The 20,823-nt window shown below is 42.1% G+C and overlaps 1 protein-coding gene across 13 annotated transcripts in view; it reads right to left on the bottom strand.

Moving 5' to 3' along the window:
- PICALM (phosphatidylinositol binding clathrin assembly protein) overlaps positions 1-20,823 on the bottom strand; it is a 592,332-nt gene that overhangs the window by 87,308 nt on the left and 484,201 nt on the right. For 7 of the 13 annotated variants that reach the window (XM_085623155.1, XM_085623158.1, XM_085623160.1 and 4 more), the window contains exons 13-14: positions 13,703-13,855; positions 373-483 (exon numbers count right to left, since the gene is read on the bottom strand). In XM_085623155.1, coding sequence (XP_085479281.1) covers positions 373-483; positions 13,703-13,855 — 264 coding nt within the window. The remainder of the gene's footprint in view (positions 1-372; positions 484-13,702; positions 13,856-20,823) is intronic. The other 6 variants (XM_085623164.1, XM_085623165.1, XM_085623161.1 and 3 more) reach the window with 1 other exon arrangement.

Raw genomic sequence — 20,823 nt, 5'->3', positions numbered from 1 at the left:
AGATAGAAAATAATTTATGGGAAAAAACTTATTCCGGCCTAGACAAACTTTGTGCTTTAATAACCATGGAATTGTGAATGAAATAAATTAAGAGGGGCAACATTGATGGAAGCAGGGAGATACTACACATTCATCTGGTTTAGAGTGTGGAGATCCTGATCAAAATGAAATTCTAGATTTGTTTTCATACTTTGAAAATTGGTGTAGGGGAGGACTGATTTCAGCTGGAATTGTTTTTTCTGTGCAAAATAAAGTTATGACATAAGTAATTTAGAGAAAATTCAGTTTGTTGATGCAACCAATACTTTAGAAATCAAATAATAAGACCCAGAAAACAGTTATTTACATTTGTTAAATTTACAGCATCCTTACCACTTGCATCTACTGTATTGCTTGTTGGAGATTTGTTTCCAAACACAGAATCAAAATCAACGTTAAGGCCAGCTGAGGTTTGTGACTGAGCAGCAAGAGAAGGCGTGAAACCTGAAAAACAAGAACATACAATCACGTTTACGTATCTCAATACTAAACGTGGAAGGTACATAACAAGCACTTCTGTATTATCTTGCAGTGATACGTTTGAGTGGTCTCAGTGATGCTGTAATAAATTGTAGAGCTGAAAGCTGAGTAATTTGTACATTTCACCAGAACTTAAAAATAATTCACGAACAAGAGCTACTTCCAGTGTAGTATAATATCCAAATATGCAAGATAACCATATTACAGGGCAGTGATAAAGAAAATCTTAACCACTGACCTTTCCGCAACAGCCTGAGAGTCTACATGTGTGTTTGGTGATTTAAGAACATGTTTAAGTTCATATCTCAATAAAGATTAGCACAAAATCCCAAGTTCCAATATAAAAATACTGTTAGTTTAATTGTTAGCATATGTGTTACTCTACCGTAAGGATGTCCTTCTGACAAATTAAAAAATTAACAACTCCTGGTAAAGAAGTAGTAATTGCTTGTACTTATGAATTTTTTAATATTTTCTTAAATTTGATAGTGTTTGAAGATCTTGGATTTATGTTCAGGTTAGTTGAAAGTTACACCCTGTAAGTATTTGCTTATTTACATTATGTAGTCCAACATAGCAAACGAGCAGCTTCAATACCTTTAGACTCCCAGGAGGAAACCAGGCACTGTAATCCAAAACAGTGTATCAGGGTGATTTACTTGTGCACAAGCCAAGGAGACTGCAAGTGTGCATGACATTTACATCTAATAATCTCATAGAATTGACATATTTCTTTTAAATAATATCTGCAGTGTGCGTAGTACACTGGTATTGGGGCACTGATGTCAAACCAATTATTTGAGGAAGTAGTGATAGGTGGGTGTGAGCTCTCATTCAGAATTTGCAAGAAATACACCAGCCATAAGACCTCTGTTCCTGTCTAGGCTCAGTTTGAACAACCTGCCTCAAAAACATAGCATTTGTAAATAGTGAGAGTTAAGGTGTTTACTTAAGGCCAACTCAAATATCTGTGTTGAGTTGTCCCATGTGAAGTAACACATCTGAAACTAAATTCTGAGATAGTTTCCAAACTAGTAGACTCACACTCTACACATCCACAAGAGAACTCAACCAAAATTCAAAAAGTACAATACGATGCACTGTTTTTCTTTGATTTTCATCTGGACCCATTTATTCTGTTAAAACTCCCCCAAAGCTGCAGATAACCTAAAAACAGAGGGCACATATGTTTTTATAACTGCTCATAATATGGCCTGAGCTGAAAAATAACACGTAGAAAAGCACTAAACAAGAACGAGATACAGTTCCACAAGTGCAGGACGAGACACATTGCGGTCTCAAAAGACTGCATACTCTACAACTCCATCACCGTAGGAAAGAAGGCGACATTTTTAGAGACAAGATGTGCCAGGATATGCCATTACCATAAGCAACAGTTACAGATTTAAATGTGGCGCACTTCTACTCAATGCACTTTTCCTATTCCTCCAGAACACTATCACCACCATATTCCTAGTTTAACAGAGCCCTGTCACCTCAATATAATAACCATAGTATCAGAAGAAATTTTTAAAAGATACATGATCAGGATAGCTGGAAGAACCGGTGAATGTCACAGTTGGAAGAAATTTCTTCAAAAAGAAAAAGAGAAAAAAAAAAAAGAGGTCTAGGCCTGAATAAAGAGTTGAAACCCCAAGCACCGATACGTTATGCTGCCCCAATGCCTGGTCCATTATGCTCCGAAGAGGCTTTACAATGATTAATCTGACTAGAAGCTTGTTTCATAATAAACAAAATCATGAAAAAAAATCAACTATTTTTGTAATATAGTCTATCTCTTCTTTTACGTATCATTGTTTCTCTTTCATATTTGCATCGTTCTTACAGAACACTCAGCCTTGAAGTGGCTGTGGGTTCTCAGAAGATGCATTGGATGTGCAAATATCAACTGTTGTTGCGCTACTATTGTCAATTATATTTTTTCTGTTCTAATCTATCATTCTTGCTTGGATTCTACTATTTAATAGACATGGACTGGAAAATGTGTATTTCAGTTCATCATGGATGCACAGAACACAGTATGAGCTAGGTTATGATAAAATCTGGATTTTGCATGGGTTGTGTAACTGTCTGTTGGGCAAACTGATTAAGAACTATTAATTTAATTAAGGAGTATTCTTCGTGTAAGTGATCAATAACCATATTGTGTAGCATTTAAAAACAAAAATAGAGAATCACTTGAACAACTAACAGAAAGTGTACATTGGTATCAAGATTTAAAATTATGGGCCTTATTATGATGTTGGTGGGACCGCAACCGACAGGCCGTCGGTGGCGGTCCCACCGACATCCATACCATCAGTCCGACTGCCGCATTACGATACGGACGGTCGGACCAAATTGGTCTGGGGACAGGCTGCCGCCTCCAACAGGATCAAGGATCCCGTTGAGGCAGCGGTCGGACTCCTATCCCTTCCATAAGGAATGTGCATGTGCAAGCACCATCGTAGGATTAGGATGGCCCTTTCTGACTGCCTCTTCGTGGCAGTCCCATCGCCATGGAAAGGCAGCCGAAATGGGACTTTGGGGGCCGCAAGCAGGGCCCCCGTCCCCGGTGGTCCCCTGGTAAGTGGCATGAGGGGCACATGTAGTGCCCCCTCCAACATCCATGCACCATGCCTGGCACACAGTGTATGGATGTGCACTAACGAAATGGTCGCTTACCAGTAGGAGTAGTTTTGCAACTTGAAGAGTTTTTTGGATTCACATGCTGTGAATTATTCCACCATCTAGTGGTTGGGTCCAGAATGGTCTTTGTTTTTTTCTCTTCTTCTGGGCGTCGTCGACCACCATTTGGTAGCACATGTAGTGCCCCCTCATGCAACCATGCACTGTGCCTGGCACACAGTGCATGGATGTGCACCAAGTGCATTTTACTACAGCGACTTGTGCTGCAGCCCTAATCCTGGGCCGCAGCACCAGCCGCAGTAGAAAAATGCACTTTCCGACTGTCTATACGACGGTCCTATCATGATAGGGCAGGTGGAACCGCCGCCTCATTGTCGGGCAGTCAACTGCCTGCGGCGATGGTGGTCGGATCGTAATTTGGCCCCAAGTCTTGAATTTCAGTCATTTAGGTGCACAACTTACTTAATTCAGCATCTTGGACTTTACACGTTATGCCTGGGGAACCCATGATGATCCTGTTGGCCAAATCTTCTTCTCGCGGAGATGAGAGTGGCAAGTAAGCTTAAACAATGCTGTCAATTATTCAACTGACCTCAATTAACACAGAGTCACAAAGCCACCAATAGGACTATAAACACCTGATAAAGGGCGGCAGCAGCTTTCTAATGGCTGGGTGTATGAGAATGTATATCAATCCTTGAGATTCCAAGGACGAAATAGGAGTTGGATATGGCGTCACCATGAAATGAGTGTGCATATCAATAGGATTAGAAAGAATCTGCTCTTATTAAACAATATAATTAGTGAATTGAGTAACAATCATCAGACACCTAGGGGCCGATTATGATGGCAGTCAGACAAGTGTCCGACCGCCATCGTTGCGTAAACAGGACTGACCGACTCGTAGTCAATGGTCCCGCCCACCAAATTAGGATCCGACTGTCGTGAAGGCAGTCGGAAACATGCCTACTTGTATTGAGGCTTGAGCTGCAGCCCAGAAAAGGGCCGCGGTACAAGCCCCAATACAAAGAGGCATGTTTTCAAGCATCCCTGCATCCATGAGGTTACTGCCACACAATGCAGAGATATTTAGGTGGGCCTATAACAAAAATAGTATGCAGTTCCTAATGTGCAAGCAGGCGGAGTGTGTTAACAAATGAGCTCTATTGAGAGTAAGTATTAGAATGAAGGAGGGGAGAAGAAACTTCTCCTTGTTGGAAAAAGACCCTCACACACCCAGCCAGCTAGGTGTCATGCTTCATCATCGGGTCTGCTCCTTATCGGGGCGGCGCTGCAATCCCCGATCGGCACCCGAGATGGGGCCTTCCTGGCGGAGATCTTTTTTCCAGAAGACGGTGGGTGAAGTGCGTGTGAGGGCCCTAAAATAGTGTAGGTGATAGCGATGTGTAGGGAAAATTTTAAATAGGGGAGAAGGTCCACTCAGAAAATTTTAATGAACGTGGCCCCTACCCTAATTAAAAATAATAAGACAAAACAACGCTAAACCCAACTCTAAGGAAGTCGGTTAATTGCGTCTGTCAAGTGGTCAACATGTTTCTTGCCCTCAAGTCTATTTGATGGCAATTCGTCAGGACCATAAAGAACTACCTACACTTAAATGGTGGTGGTCTAAAGTACACTATACAGGTGAACACCCTTACAGCACCCAAAGAAAGTGTGGTACCTGTAATTCTAAAAACACAGCCCCATTAGGGTCATGGATATGTGGTATCAGATCCGGCTAGTGGAGACACTAAGGTGTAGTGTCGGTTTCCAAGGAAGGAGGTGGCGGTAGACCTACCCCCACGTCGCCGGTCCGGGAATTACGACACCACAGGTGCCCCCATTGCCCATAGCGGGGGGGCAAGGGCCCTGCTAGGGGCCCCAAAAAAAGCTTTTTACCAGCCTTTTCATGTTGTAAGAACAGATGTGAAATGGCTGGCTGAAAGGTGGATCCACCATTGTAGGGAATGTGATTGGACCGACTGCGGCTGTCTGACCACTGTTAGGGATGACCGTGGGTCTGTCACCGACAGCACGTCGGTGTTGGTCCCACCGACATCATAATCGGCCCCCTAGAATTTAACCATGTAATCCAGTGAAATAGAGATCATCATGCTAAACTGTCCTGCATTTGTTATCAATTACTACGTTTTCGGAACCCACCAACAGGTCACAGATTGGAAAAGGAGCACACATAATGGACCAGTGACATTGATGAGAATTTTGGGTGGCTTATTATTTTTTTATCTACAGTACGGTGGTAGAGAAACTGGTTTCATTTTAAAGACTGAATTATGAATACAATTAACAAAGGTTTTAAAAGGCCTGAATGAAGAAGTACAATACATATTTGTATAATTATTAATATGCAAATGATTATAATGGACTAATATCAAAAAAGTGAGTTGACTGACATAATCAAGAAGGTAAACAAGTCAATCAACTCATTCTCAACCCATTTTTAATGGAAAAGCTCGTGCAAAAGGGTTTAAATCATGTGTCACGTTACTAAAATGTGGAAATTGGCTCTTCGTCTTTGAGGAAATAGGTCCAAATATGTCCTCTAAAGCATAGGCACTTACAGCGCATGCACTTTGTTTTCAGTCCGTACAAAACTATTGCTAGGTTAGCTTTGTCTGTGATAAAAAAGTAAACTGCTGTGAGGACTGCATGTGATCTGTGACGCAAAGATCCCGGAGGTGAAAAAGGGATGAGCAATTACTATCACCTGAAGTCCAGGAATCAAGAACAGCAAGTTTCCATGTTTATTTTGTCCACAGTACAAGAGGCCTGCCTGCTGCAGGTTATGCATCCATGGGTGTAAGATATTCAAAATGGTATATGCAGCTCATTAATGCAAAACATGTACTGCTCGGCTGTGCACTTTAAGATATGTATCGAGTTGTGAGCTCAGGCTGCATTAATGACAGTGGCTCCAACAAAAAAGATATATACACACAAAATTTAAAAACTTGTGGCTATTTTTAAAGCTCCACGAATACTCCTTTTTTACATGCTAATACATGCAGAAGAATATAAATGCAAAACGAGTGATTTTATTTTGTAAGCAAACCATGTATACCAAAAATATTTCAGGCTTGAAAAAAGGGACACAGGTCGCCCACAGTTTTGCTAAACTATCCTGCAGTTTGTTAGGTTTTAAAATAAAATGTATCAAAATAAAAAAAACATTTACTAAACGTTTTTAAAGACTTTGAGTGTCATTTCCCGATAGTATCATCTAATTACTAATTAATCTTGTTTGAGGCCAATGTTTAAAAGAAATAATGGATAATCAGTGTAAAACCAATATGGGTGCCACTTTTAAAAAATGTGGCAAAAGGGCACCTATAGGTATATGACCTTCCTTTGGTACATATAACTTTCTGGAACTTTGTAAAAGTTAACAGAAGTAGGCGTGGAAACAGACGGTTGCAGGTTCCCAGACATGCGGAAATATAAATGTGGATATTTGCTCATGTGACATCTGCAGAACAAGTGCAAACTGACTCACTAGAACCTTTAGGTCTTTTGCTGTCGGTGGGAAAATAGTGTACCCCTGCAGAAACTTGCTTCCCACCCTGCAAAAAGACTGAACTCTGCTCTTGTCAGGAATAGATTTCAGGCCCTTTCCAGGGCTGGAGGGAAGTTGGCTAATACACAAATTATTCAGTTTGTGGCTGAGCAAAAACTCACATATTTCATCCCTGGAACGACAACTTCCTGCCTACGTCCAGCCACTGTGAGTATAATTCTTCGCACAAAACCGTCATGAGAGTAAACGTTTCCATGAGTCAAAAAACAAGTTTTGCATGTGTAGATCACACTTATATGCGTAATATGTAATATTTTAATACTGAGAAGACTTTGCAAAGTTTATCTAGCTGTAAATGTAAATTTGCTGCCATTGCAAAGCACGCAGTAAAGTCTCATAATTACAGCAAACAAGGAAACGATAGCAAAGTGAGATGAGGTGAGCTGCCAAGAATTACACAATGTGGTCAAGTGGAGAATGTCAGACTGAGGGCCATTTCCTTGATTCTCATAAGGCAACCCTGGCACTGAGACAAAAGTAGAATCGGCAGTCATAAAGCAACAATTTGTGAAACTGAGTGAATGCTTAAAACCAGAGCAAATTCACATGACAAGTCCAGCAAACTAGATAACGGAAGAGTGCACTGGTGTATTTTTGAACTCTGCTATAATCAGAACTGGCATAATGAAAGTGCTGACACAGTTGGCAAAGCTACTTACCTTCGGTAACGCTCTCTCTGCCCCCGCAGATTCCTCAACTCTAGAATATTCCCCAGGCATCAGACTGGATCCAGAAACTTTTCCATAGTACTTCTGCATGCTGGAAGGTGGCGCCTTGGATCCACACTGATGTCGCTCCACTCTGGAAATGACGTGTGGGGTCTAAATAGGCGGCTCTCCCGCGTGCTGACGTAAGTTGCTTTCGAGACTGTCCCAGACACAAGACCCCAAAAGCAAAGTGGTAAACCATGTCCAGACTCCTAGATATGGGATCTTATTAAAACACAGAACAGGGAGATTGGGAGGGTCGATAAGTAATCTGTGGCTTGATCGATTCTCTACCAGAAAGAGCACTACCGAAGGTAAGTAACTTGTTCTTCTGATAGAGACTTCTAGCAGCAGATTCCTTACCTTTTATATAGATACAATAACAGCATCCAAAGGGAGATGGGCTGTGGATGGACCCAATATAGGAAGTCCTACTGAACCAGGCAATAGTGCTTCATGAACATATGGCAGGATGCTCACATAGGTGCTTGGCAGATTTCTAGAACAAGGATCTGTGCCTTGCTTTTTTTCCTGCCAGTGAATCCCAATAAGAGCTGAATGTCCACCCAGTGGTCTTTGGTGTGATCAATCTAGAAGCTGAGTGCTCTTTTGGGGTCCAAGCAATGGAGCCTTTTGTACTCCTTAGAGGGATGAGGGGGAGCACAGAATGCTGTGTGGTGACGATTTGGCCGATGTGGAATGGTGTCACAACTTTTGAGAGAAAGGATGCCCTAATATGCAGCACCAGCTTGTCCTCGAAAATGTTGGTGTATGGTGGATTAATGCACAGAGCCTGAAGCTCACTCACACGCCGTGCTGAGGTAATGGTAATGAGGAACACAGTTTTGCTGGTGAGAAGCCATAAAGGACAACTGTGAAACGGCTCGAATGGAGCACACATCAGATGAGTACGTCTGGAGGTGGTTGATGAATGCTTGAGGGAGAGGCCCCCTTAAACAGTCAGTCATTGAGGTAGGGCAGGGTCCTCCAAAGTCAAATCTAAAGGGGCGGATCCATGGCAGATGTTTAAGATAACTACATTTATCTAAATGGAGATGTCATAAAAATCTGGCATGAACCCAGCCCTTCAAGACCAACTTTGGAGAACACTGAGGTAGGGGAAGATTGTCACCCCGACGGTGGGCTGTCACCACCGCCATTCACTTTGGTGAACAATTGAGTGGCGTTGGTGAGCCCAAAGGGGAGCACATCGAGCTGGAAATGCTCCTCTCACCCCACAAACCGCAGGTAGCACCGCTGGGCTGGCAGGATGGGAAACTAGAAAACGGCATGCTGCTGGTCCAACGCCACAATCTAGTCTCCAAGTTAAAGTACGAACAAGACATGAGCTAAAGTAAGCATTTAGAATTTCTCTTTTTGGAGGAAAAGATTGAGAAGGTGCAGCTCTAAAATGGGCTTCTTGGGTATCAGAAAGTAGTGAGAATAACAACCATGTCCTAGGGTCTGGCACTGGCACCCTCTCTATAGCCTGTTTGTCCAAAAGGCTTAGCACTTCCTGCCACAAAATGGAGAGATTGCTCTTCGTCTGTCGCTGTCGCTGGGTAGATGACAGAATGAGTGGGGGATGAAAGCAAGGCCAAGGCGTAACCCTTGCAGGCAATTTGAAGGACTCACCTGTCCGATGTGATCGCTTGCCAACCTGGATAGAATCAGTGGATTCTGCCTCCCACTGTGTAGCTGTGACCCTGCAAGGGTACACTAAAGAGGTTTAGCAGGTTTTGCTGCGGGGGGATGGTTAACTGGGTGGCACAATTACCTTGGTTGCGGAGCAGTAGGCACCATGGCGTCTCCTGTGAAACTGCTGGGATCCTGCTGGGGTGGGATAGGCTAATGCTAGGGAATGCCTCGTCCAAAGACAAGAACGGAATGGTGGTTCTGCTGCAGTTGCTGACAAGGCTAGGTAGAGAGAGCAGCGAGAGCAAGCTGTATCCCTATTCTCCTTGAAGCACTCAAGGTAAGCCGCGTCGCCAAATAAGCGAGTCCCATCGAATGGCATGCTCATTAGTGAGGACTGGACGTCACCCGACAAACCAGTGGATTGAAGCCATGCATGGCAGCAAACATAGAAGATGGTGCCCAAGCCACAATGAACCGTGAACTTTTGTGCATCATAACTGTCCTGTATTGCCAATGAGAGCACAGGGCGAAGGTCTTCCCGAACACTGGGGAGGACTTGTGACACTGAGTCCCAAAGGTCATGGGTGTAAACCTAGCTAGCATTAATTGATTGGAGGGCCAAGCTGGCTGAGGAGAATACCCTTTACCTCCACTCTCCTGGACTCCCTGTCAGAGGCAGTGGTCAGGAAATTGTTGGGGTTAGCTTGGCTAGTGGAAGCTTGCTCCACAAGACTCTCCGGAGAGGGGTGCTGGGACAAAAAGATCAGGTCGCCCAGAGCAGGACATTGGCTCCTAGCAATCTAAGGGTTCACTGCATGACTGGTACAAGGTTTAGTCCAAGCCCCTAGGAGGCTATCTTTCAAGGTCTCACTGAATGGGAGCAGAGGCTCAGAAACAGTCTGGCCTAGCAGCAGGACTTCCGCCTGGACATCTGTTTTCACCTCTATAGTGGGGAGAGGTGGTCAAGAACATCTGCTGCACTACGCAAAACCATGGTGTTGTAGGCAGACTCATCCATTGCTAGTCCTGGAGGGGTGAAAAGGGCTGATTCTGGTGAGCTATCCAGCCTACTAGCGTCTTGCAAGTGCTCATACTACTTATCATATGTATAGGTCTGAGCAAATTCATCACCCTGGTTTTTCCATCACTGCTTTCTCCCTCGTCATTGTTTTTCATTCTTTCTCTTCTTCTCTTTTTCCTTCAGTATTTCTCTTTCTTTCTCTGGAACAAAGTCGTCTGAGAAAAAAAAGGGTCAGCCCCCTAAATAAGTGTTGGTTGGCCCCATCAGCACCCACCAGCTCAAATTAAGCACTGGGTCTATGGTAATCCAAAAGCTAGGCTAAATAGAGTCGTTCATAAACAAAGGCTGCGTACGCGCAGTTTAAAATGTGCAAGATCCGAACCGTGCTGGAATCCAAACCCTTACTTAATAGTTTTCTGGGCCTAATCTGAGACTATTATCATAGCTATGACATCATGAAAATGTTGCCAAACCTTTCCACCTGATAACACGGCACTAAATAGGCCAAGTGGTGTTTGTAACAGGACAGGTAGATTTCTGAAGGATCGAGGTCCTGATGCAAGTAATTCCACACCCATGTGAACTATTTCATTTTAGTGGCTAAAGTCTATTTTATGACTCCAGCACGTACATATTAACTCAGCCCCTTGGCTGCATTTCTCATACATGTGAAAACATAACTGGCAAAAACAAAGCTACTTCTTTTTTAGAACGTGACAGAGACAGGTTCATTCGGTCTACCCTTGTAGCAGCCTTCATTGTCCTGTAGCCGCTTACCTAGTGCATCTTATACATGGTACGGTGGCCAATGGCTTCCGGTTGAGGAGAAAGGCTTGAGCATTTGACATATTTTGTTGCACACCATAAATTAACTAAATATGTGTTTATTTTTTCTGTACGTAGTGTTGTACACAACATCACACTTGGAAAAAGAAAATGAGTCTGTTAAATCAAGCAATTGTCATGTGTGTAGTAAAGGCCAAATAATATGTTGTTGAATGCAGTAAGAGAATGAGTACATCATTCGGTAAGGTATGCGCGGCCGTTTGGGTAAGCAGCTCTATCCTTCGTTTGACTCCACCACAATCTCTCCAGCAGTTTGTTTCTCATACATTTCTCTTCGTTTCCCTTAAAACCTCTATTTCTGTGTCATCCGTAGATAATTATTTGCATTCACATCTCCTCCATTCAGCCAGATCTTGCGACATTTGTCAAAAGAGCGACCTAGCACTTAGAAGTATAGCCATACACCGGCTTCATTTTGCCAGTATTCGAGAAAGTGCTACTATTGTGCATTTCATTTTCCTCATTTCAGTTGTGGTTTACGAATAGCCACCGTCCCCGCTGTAGATTGTATATATTCAACACTACCCTGTCCCAGTAACCATTCCCTACCAGACCATGTGTACAAGGTCTGCATTCACCTGCACGTGCCACATAGGTTTCAGCCAAGACCCCAGGAGTGAGGTAGGTTGTGTACAAAAACTTAGTACTATGTATACCGAAATCTGGCATTACTTGTAATTAGTTTGCTGTAGATCAGTGTTTTTCCCCAGTCTGTTTCAGGCAATTGTGAACATGCCAGGAGATCCCTGCAGAGGGTTCAATAAAGTGGCACCATAGGCCTGCTTCCTTTCCTCAGATACATAACTATCAATGTGTGGGTTTCTGGTGGTCTACCTGGGAAGTTGTCACAGTAAAGCCTCCCAGTGCCAGTCCAGCAGGCATACAATAAAACCTGGCCCAATAGGACACCTGATCGGTTTTGCGCCACAACAAATGACAGAAATGCGTTGCCACTGTACAGGTCACCCATCCTGCTCTTGGAGAGGACTCTTTAGCTTCACCACCCTCGCTTGCGTATTTACTGTCGTGAATCATGAAAGGCCTCAGAGCTCAGCATCTGCAGACTGACAAACTTTTAAAAATCCAGTTGCATATCTCACGCCTCCATGTCTTTTGCATTATATTTACATATACATTCGAACTGAACGCTCATAGTTCACTTCTAGAGGAAAGTAACATAACCTAGAACGATTAATAAACGGTTACTTCACAGCATTTTGTTAATGCATAATGCACTGTGGGAGGAAAAGTATGTACCTGGGTTGATTATGGTACTATGACAAAGTCTTGCCAAAACTCTGCTCTTTAACTATTTTAATTGCTCTGACAATCCTATGTTTTGATTTCCTAATCAGTATATAAACACGGCATGAATTAAACTCTGAACTTTGCTGGCATCCTTTATTTAACAGCAAAATATACAATTAAAACTTAAGCTTATTATCTACTGTTGCTGACAACTAGAAAAGCAAAGACAACTGGACTATCAGAGCACACACCTTGGCGCCTTCTACAAGAGTCTAATAAATAGAAAAGAGTGCTGCTGTTCACCGTGTTATGTCCAATCTTACAATATTATTATGCCCATGTAACTGAGCTACATTATGAATAATTATATTGTCTTTCTAAGTGCAAAGATATTATAGAATAAAAATTATTTGTTTTCACAAGTTTAAAGTACAATGCTGCCCCAATACAGGACTCTAAACTCTTTCTCTAAGGCACGATAACAAACATGCACATGTAAATGTATTCTTGGAGGCATTTATGTGAGTACTCCTGTATTTAACAAATATAAACTTAGTCAGGGAGCAGGTGAGAATGCCAGAAGTACCAAAAAGCGATGATACAATCGAACAACGTATGAGGTGAGTTTTATTAATTCGGTGTTATACATAAACAGCTCTTCAAACTCAAATTAAACAGCCTTTTATTGCCTCATGTTGTAGCATTGTGCTTCAGAGGCAGGCACATGATTAACAATGAAGTACAATATTTGCAAACACATTTAAGTGTTAAGTAAATGCTACTGTGGGTCTTAATCTTGTGAAGAATGTGAGGACACACACAGTGAGACTAGATCGATTAACATGATAATGCTTGCACAATCATATAAAAAGGTTATTGACACAACTCAAAGTTGCTGTTTCCCCCTCTCGCTCTCTCTGTATTACTCCCTCGACAACCTCTGCTTCTCCCCACCAATTTCTCTCTGCCCTGCTCCGTCTTTCCACACTATTCAAAATCCACATCCTTCTCTTTCATACACCCTCCCATGCTGACTGCCTGCCTTCACCACCCTTACTCCTAATACTACTCACACTTTCTGCCCTACTCCTGCACACCACTTTGGCCAACGTCTTGGACTAGGCTTTTCTCCATATTGTACCACTTTTCTGCCTGTCCCACCCTCAGTCTCCATACAGTCATCAAAATAGTCTCTCTCTCCTTAAAACCTGATTTGGTGGTTCCCTTTTTATCCCACTGACTGTTTTAAACCTCTCCTAAATCTGCATGTAGGGGAAAATAACAGCGGTTATTGCACTACCTAACAGTTCCAAATTGACGGAGCCTGTGGGAACGTTCAATTTAACCTGTTTTTACTTTTTAGAACTCAAAATTGTAATCAGTAATGAAACATTGACGAAACAATGAAAAAACACCATTCGGTTTCCTGGAGATGAACACAAAACACAAAAGAGAATTACAAAAATGGTACTTTACCAACAAACATTTCATGATTGGGTGTCCTAGCGGTATATGTGGATGTGTCTGAGGATACAACAGGTAGGTGAACAGCATCACTACGGTTTCTGAGAAAGGGATTTAGGCTGGATGTGGCATCGTCAACAGCATCAACAGTAGAAGAAAAGGCATCTGTCCAGCCCAAGTGAGAAAAAGTAAAGATTGTAGAGTAAAGATTAATAGACATTAAGATTAGTTGGAAATAAAAGATAGAGTTAGTACAGCAAGCAGAAGAGTAAAGACAATGCCACTCATGCCCTCTTAAATGGACAACGGAGAAGGCAGTTTTTAAGCCAGGGATGTTTTGGTGTCTTAGGTCACTCCTCACTTCATGTCTCATTGAATATATTAATATATATATAGCATTCTAAAGTTCACTTGATGTGAATGGCATTTAAATTGGTAGTCTTTGACTTCTAAGACATCAAGGCAGACTTAAAGGGGAAATAAAACCCATTTAGAAAGGGTTTTACATTTATGATACGTTGGATATCACACTTCTTAATCCCTGCCAGTTCAGCAGTCCCCAATTTAACAGCGGTACAGGTTTCTTTGCTGCAGATACACTCACGTGTGAAGGCAAAAAGTAAGTGAAAGCAAAAATTAAGTGAAACTGAACAACTCAGGTAAACTGCTTTCTCCCAATTCATCTTGGTGTCCTCAAGTGAAGAAGTTATACCCAGTTTGGTCTGTCAAATTGGGTACTTATCGATCTTTTCTTTTCTGACCAACAGAACCCTAGAGGATGTTTTCTTGTAAATATTGTACAGCCGGACCCTTTGATCTGAGCGGTTGTCCAGGGCTTTTAAATGCGCCACTTTCTTGTCAATCTTTCTTTTAGATCTAGCTGCTATAATACAGCTTTCGAAATTGTATGTCATACATACGCCTCAACACACAAATTGTATTCATTGTCATCAATTACTTAGTAAAACTCAAATCTCAATGTCATTCTACTGGGGCTAACCAACACAAACTAAAACTCAATTCATCAAAGAGTGAGATGATAATTTTTGGAGATCATTCAGAGCTATGGCTAGTCTACTGCTAGCCAGTATCAGTGGTCAAATAAACATCCCTAGTCGACAATGTTAACATGGGTTTTACGGGTGACTTCTAATTACACCTCATCTCTCAGCTATAAACTTTTATTCGGTTTTGTTTTTCAATGTGAACATTTTTAAGACCACACTACCATTGTCTACCTTTCAATATTGATATTCAGTGGTCACATCCAGCATAATCTCATTAGTGCATCTGCGAATGAAAAAGACGCAGACTTGTTCTTAACCCTATGCAATACCAGTAGGAAGATAATGTACTGGATATATCTCATCATTATTTCGAGTGGCTCATAAATGTTCAAGTATTCGTTTTTCAAATGAAAGAAAATTGTTGAGCCTGCATAGCTTTTTGTGCAGGTGCACCAAATGACATGCCATAAAATGTGATTTATACGTAATATTCATAGCAATAGGATCTTTCAAATCAAATAGAAAAATATATTCTACCAAAACGCGGAGATATGGCTGAATCAATCAATATGCTAATTATTTCTTTTCTCCCCAAGTGCATATTTTTAAGGAAGCATTTTTTAAACAAAAGATTCAGCGTGTCTTTATGAACTGTATTTGCATTACTTTTAAATCTGCTATTTGGGCTGCACTACTTTTAACTGAGAAATTGGGGTCTCAAGAACAGAACTAACTACATCTCTAAACGCAAGTTTTTCTTTTAGCTCATCAACCACGATTTTAGGAGTATTGAGATTTAAAGTTATCATGTGCTACACAGCCTATTTAAATCAGGCAAGCCAATGACACGCATTCCCACTACAACCTAAGGCAAGCCTGTCTGCGCCTGTCCGGTCCAAATGCACCCAGCCTTGCTGCTCCTCCTCTGGTTAATATAAATAAACATGGCACGCCCAATATAGTTTACTCCTCTGACCAACTATTAGCTCTTGCCTTTATCAATGATTCCCGTGCCCCACCTTCTCTTTAACTATTAAGAGTTGGATTGGCTTTCATCCTCCTCATCTCCACCTGTACCTAGGACGTCCTTCATATTTAATTAATCTTTTTGCCCCGATATTCCACCTTTTCAAAGCACTATTAATGTTTTAATGATTAAGATTTTGAAATGTTGAAAAAAAAGGTATTGAGGACTGGTGAAACAAATGTTGTTATATGTTTAAAAGTCCCAAAATATTGTTGCTGTCTTTATACTCTGAACACCTTGAATTCTAACCTCTACTGTGCCCAGCAGAGGGCTTACTGGGTACATTAGTTCATTCATGTTTCAATATGCTAAGGGATCTGCTTATATACAGTGACGGGTGCGTAGTGCTAGGCACCAAGCCTATCATCTGCTGTTCTCTAGGACACAACGAACAGCATCTATGTATGTTGTTAGTGAACTTGAGCAATGTCTCACCTGTCAAAGATTACCATTAAAACCTCAAAACACAAAGGTGCAACATTTTTTTAACCTCTATGGTGAATCATGCCCCATTACAAATCATACCACCACTTTAACACTGGTGAAACACAGCGTAACTTCTGAATGCAAACGTGTCAATTTAAGACTTAAATATTTGCATAAAGATCCAGGTCCTGATGAAGGCCACACATGAATGACCACCCCACACAAGAGGTCAAAATGCAACAAGTCATGCTCAGAGTCGACTATTATATTGCAGAGGAGTTTGATTAAAAGACAGAGTGAAGCCACAGGTACACTTGCTTTCGTTGAAAAAGAGAAACTCCCTTATGTACTGACTGACATTTTGTTACACCTGAGGGGGGAGAGATTGATTTCTAGCACTTGTCGAAAAACCATTTGAGTTTTTAAATTTGGTATTTTTTGGGTGCTTTATAGTAATGATTATTTTACTTTTCTTCATTGAATATGTCTCTCACACGGTATGTACAGTAGCAAGTCTTGATCCGTTGATTTGGTATGCACAGTTGAATTAGTTCATGTGTTTTGTACAAAGGCAAACACTTCAAGTGTCTGTTGATCTGTAATTGAATGTATTGTAAATCTACAGCTGACCAAGTAATCTTGAATATTTTTGATGCTCAGGATGCAACTTTTCAAATTTTATTTGGACACTATATCCTTGAGAAAATAAATGTTTGAGTTGCACAGACCCACTGTGTAAAGCTGGCATCGCGCATAATCCACACTGAGCCACAGCAACCAGAGTGAACTGCACCCAGTCAGACTTCTGTACAGCTGTGCCAAGAACTCCAAATCATTGAGCGGTCAGAAACCAGTGTCCATGCGGTCTCAGCCACACACATCTTGTCGTTTAATGCACTGTTTGACACGGTCTCTCCAAAGATCCACCACATTTGGGACACTCTGAACCAGAGATTCAGCAAAGCACTTCGCCTTTGTTATTCACTTTCCTGACAAGCGTTCCAACACTTTCAAAGCGCCTATTTGATGTCTTCCAGCCAGAGCTCCAGCTCCAGATTTTGCTCCTCTAATTCTAAGCCAATTTGTTGTGAACTCAACATTGCTTCACTGGGGGAGGAAGCGTGATTCATCCGGCTAGATAAAAGCCAGAGCAGGACTTTAACATGAACTCTAACTCTGGATTCATTTGGACGATCTTTGGCCCATTTTAATATTTGATACATTTCTAACATCCCTTTCATTTCATTTTTATCCGTGGTTTCATGACGTGTGACTTGACATGTTTTATTACATTTATATTTTCTAAACTAACTTAGATTGGGCCTTTAAGGTCTTCGGTCTTAACTAGTTTTTGGGACTTTTTCACATATACCTCACCGACTTGCTCCAAGCAATACAAGCTACCAAGGGTAAGTCATGGATTATGTTATGTTAATAGTATTTATATGGTGCCAGCTCACCTCCAAGGGAATACTCTGGCACAGAGAAGTTGCAGTACTTTAAAGGAGACTTCCAGCACAGGAACTTGAGAACAAATAAGACGGTAACCATGTTTTACTTTTTTGCTGAACAGAGGGAGAATGGAAACTATCCCAGAATCCTTATAGAAATCAGGTTAACTTTGTGAATCAGATTTGGCGGCTTGCCGTGCGCTTAGCGGGGCATTTCCGCTGGCTCCTCCGACCTTTCCAGCATTCGAGAGTGTGGTGAGCTCCCCGTCCCCACGTAGGTTAGTCACTAGAATATATAGACAAATGCAGAACACAGCGCCGGTGGTTAGACCCCAATCGCTTCAGCACTGGAACGAGGAGCTCCATCCCCAGCTGACGGAAGAACAGTGGGCTTTTTGTTGTGGACAGCTGACGGAGCTCTCTCCAAATTATAGATTGAGACTAATACATTTTTAATACCTGCACAGACTTGATAGGGCACCGATTAGTCTGCATAAAATGGGGCTTAGAGAGGATGATGGCTGTTGGCGATGCAGGCACTCGCCCGCTTCTTTTTTGCACACGGCATGGGCTTGCCCGAAACTTAGAGACTTCTGGTCTCGGATTTTTACATTGACTAATCAGATTGTGGGACGGACTGACGCCCCATCCCCGGAGCTGGGTATCCTGGGGTATGTTAAGGATACCCCTCCTAAATTGCGTAAATTGCATGCTCTGCTTTTCCTTTTCGCTAAAAGGCAGGTGGCGAAGTACTGGGGTAGAAGTGGGGTGCCTTCGGTCAAGGGCTGGTTGGCGAATGTGGTTTATGGGCACTCGCAGTTGACTACGTTCTGGGAATTGATGCCTCCGACCTCGGGACATCTGGGAACCATTTGTGCAGTGGGCTCAGGAAAGGCGGGAGGAGGCTGTAATGGAAGGGGTCGTGGGCATGTAAACTCCGGGCTACAAAATGTTGATACATGGCGGCGATTTGGGAGGTGGGCTGGAGTTGTAGGCCCCTGACGCTGACAGAAGGCAAATGTGGACGAGTTGGGAATCGCAGCGTTATGAATGATTTAACGTGTACATGCATGTGGATGATAGTATAAAAAACCCCGAACCCAGAGAGGACAATTTTAGATGTGTTTACCTCAAAGTGAAGCTCACGGGTCCAACCATTACCTATGTACATGAACACATATCATCTAACACATCACAGATGGTGCTATGCTGTAACAATCACTGGCCTGTTTCTTTTTGTTGGTTGCATTGTTATGTACATTTCTGAAAATGCTAATAATAAAAACTAAAAAAAAACTAAAAAAACTTTGTGAATCAGATTACCTGGGCTTGGGAAGTCAGTCACAGCACAGCCTAAGATTTATTGCTTACTCCGACAGCTCAACCTTATGTTTATCTGCAATACCATAACTTTGTGAAGATTCTAGATGTTACACATACATATGCTTCCTAAATGCTTAACCCATGGTTCTTCATCCATTAGATGACTAAGCTCAAGGTTCCACACCTTTTAAAAATAACACTTTGGGCGTTTAGTGGGTTGTCACCATGTTGTAACTAAGTTTCACATAACTCAGACATCAGCCTAGGTTAGCTAATGATTGCGGCTAGTAAAGGAAACATTCATTAGTACATACATATTTGCACAGATAGGATATGTCCAGTTAGCGTATGCCTACAAAGGTAAATTTGATGCCACTGTAAAGCCCTGGCTATTTATGTGGCATTTGTATAGGATGTTCCTAGCCAAAGGCACCCAAGCAGTGTAAATGCTAAGGCATAGTTACAGTCAAAGAGTAACTGAGGAAGTAGCAGGGTTCTGGGACTTGTGACGCTGATGATGCAGTGGACACGCTGCATGTGGTAGCTATGCTCCATAAGGTCTTCCTCCAAAAACCTGGCTCGGTAACTGGGATCCAGCACTCTTTGCTCATGTATTTGCAATACATTGACTACCTCTCGCTGGCAACAACCTTCAGCACTTTCTCTCTAGGACCATGCAGGAGCATGGATGACTAGTTCTACCAGGTTTTGCCCTGGCACTAGCAACTATAGAGGACATTGAAGGAAACATTTCAAAATGCACTCATCTGTTAGATGGACTTAATGCTGGCACTGAATGAAGTTAGCATATTTCTAAGTGATTGGTTAAAGAAACTACTTGCATGGAAAGAGCCTAAAACAAGTGCTGGAAGACCGTGCAAGTAAACTTTTTAAACTGGACCCAAAAGTAAGTCAGATCATGGAACACAGCTAGAAATAAGAGCAGGCAAACTTAGAAGAGATGGCACACAGGACAAAGGAAATGGCACTGTGCAACAAGTAAAAATACTTTTCCAAGAATCAAAGTAGCAACCCTAGTCACTAGAGGACTGGTACATGCTTATCGGCTTCCAGGTCAGTAGGGGCAGTTAAGAGTATTTAGGCCTGACTCACACTGAGCTCACTTGTCTGGTAACAGCAGCTGTTGTGAATTCTTGCTACTCACATTAGTTCACATCCAGCTTGACTTGTACCTTGACTTTTGTTCTTTTCGCCCATTATTGGTTCCCTTGTTACCTCTCCTGTTACTTCCTTACCCTTTTGACAAGTGAGTATTTCCAATCCAGTCTCCTCCCGTCCGCCTGTTTTGGTTTTGTGGGACAGCAGGTGCTAGTTACAGCCTGCCATATGCCTGTACCAAGTAAGCCCCAGTCAGAGGTGTTTGTTTCTAGTTCTTACCTTATGTGTTTGAATCTCCTAGTAATCTGTGTTCTCCGACCTGTAGGTGGGGATCTAACCTTGATACTTTTGAATCGATACAATGTGCCTAGGAATCCACCACAAATCTTCAAACTATCAAGCTGCAGGAGTCCTCGTTCTCTCTCTCTCTCTCTCTCTCTCACCCCTTCAACTCTTAGCCTGTTTTTTTTTTAGCATCCCTTATCTGCAACAAGAATGTGAGTCGACCTCTAGGGTGAGAGGAAGGGATTGGCTTCGCCACCATCACACTTGCAATACCAAACCATGACAACATACTGCCGCTCCGAGAATCAATATTTATGATTTTGTTTTACCCTTACTTTACAGTAACCATCTTTTTGGTAAGGAGGTATAAGGAAAATGTTGCTTACCCTGTAAGAATCGGTTTGTGGCATGTAGTTCTATAGAGTCACATGCTGTGCATCCTTCTGCCATCTAGTGTTGGGCCCGGAAGTGTGCACATTGTTTTTCTTCAAAGAA

Source organism: Triturus cristatus, chromosome 8 (assembly GCF_964204655.1).
Source record: "Triturus cristatus chromosome 8, aTriCri1.1, whole genome shotgun sequence".
NCBI classification, from domain to species: domain Eukaryota; kingdom Metazoa; phylum Chordata; class Amphibia; order Caudata; family Salamandridae; genus Triturus; species Triturus cristatus.
This window is presented reverse-complemented; position numbering and strand designations above follow the sequence as displayed.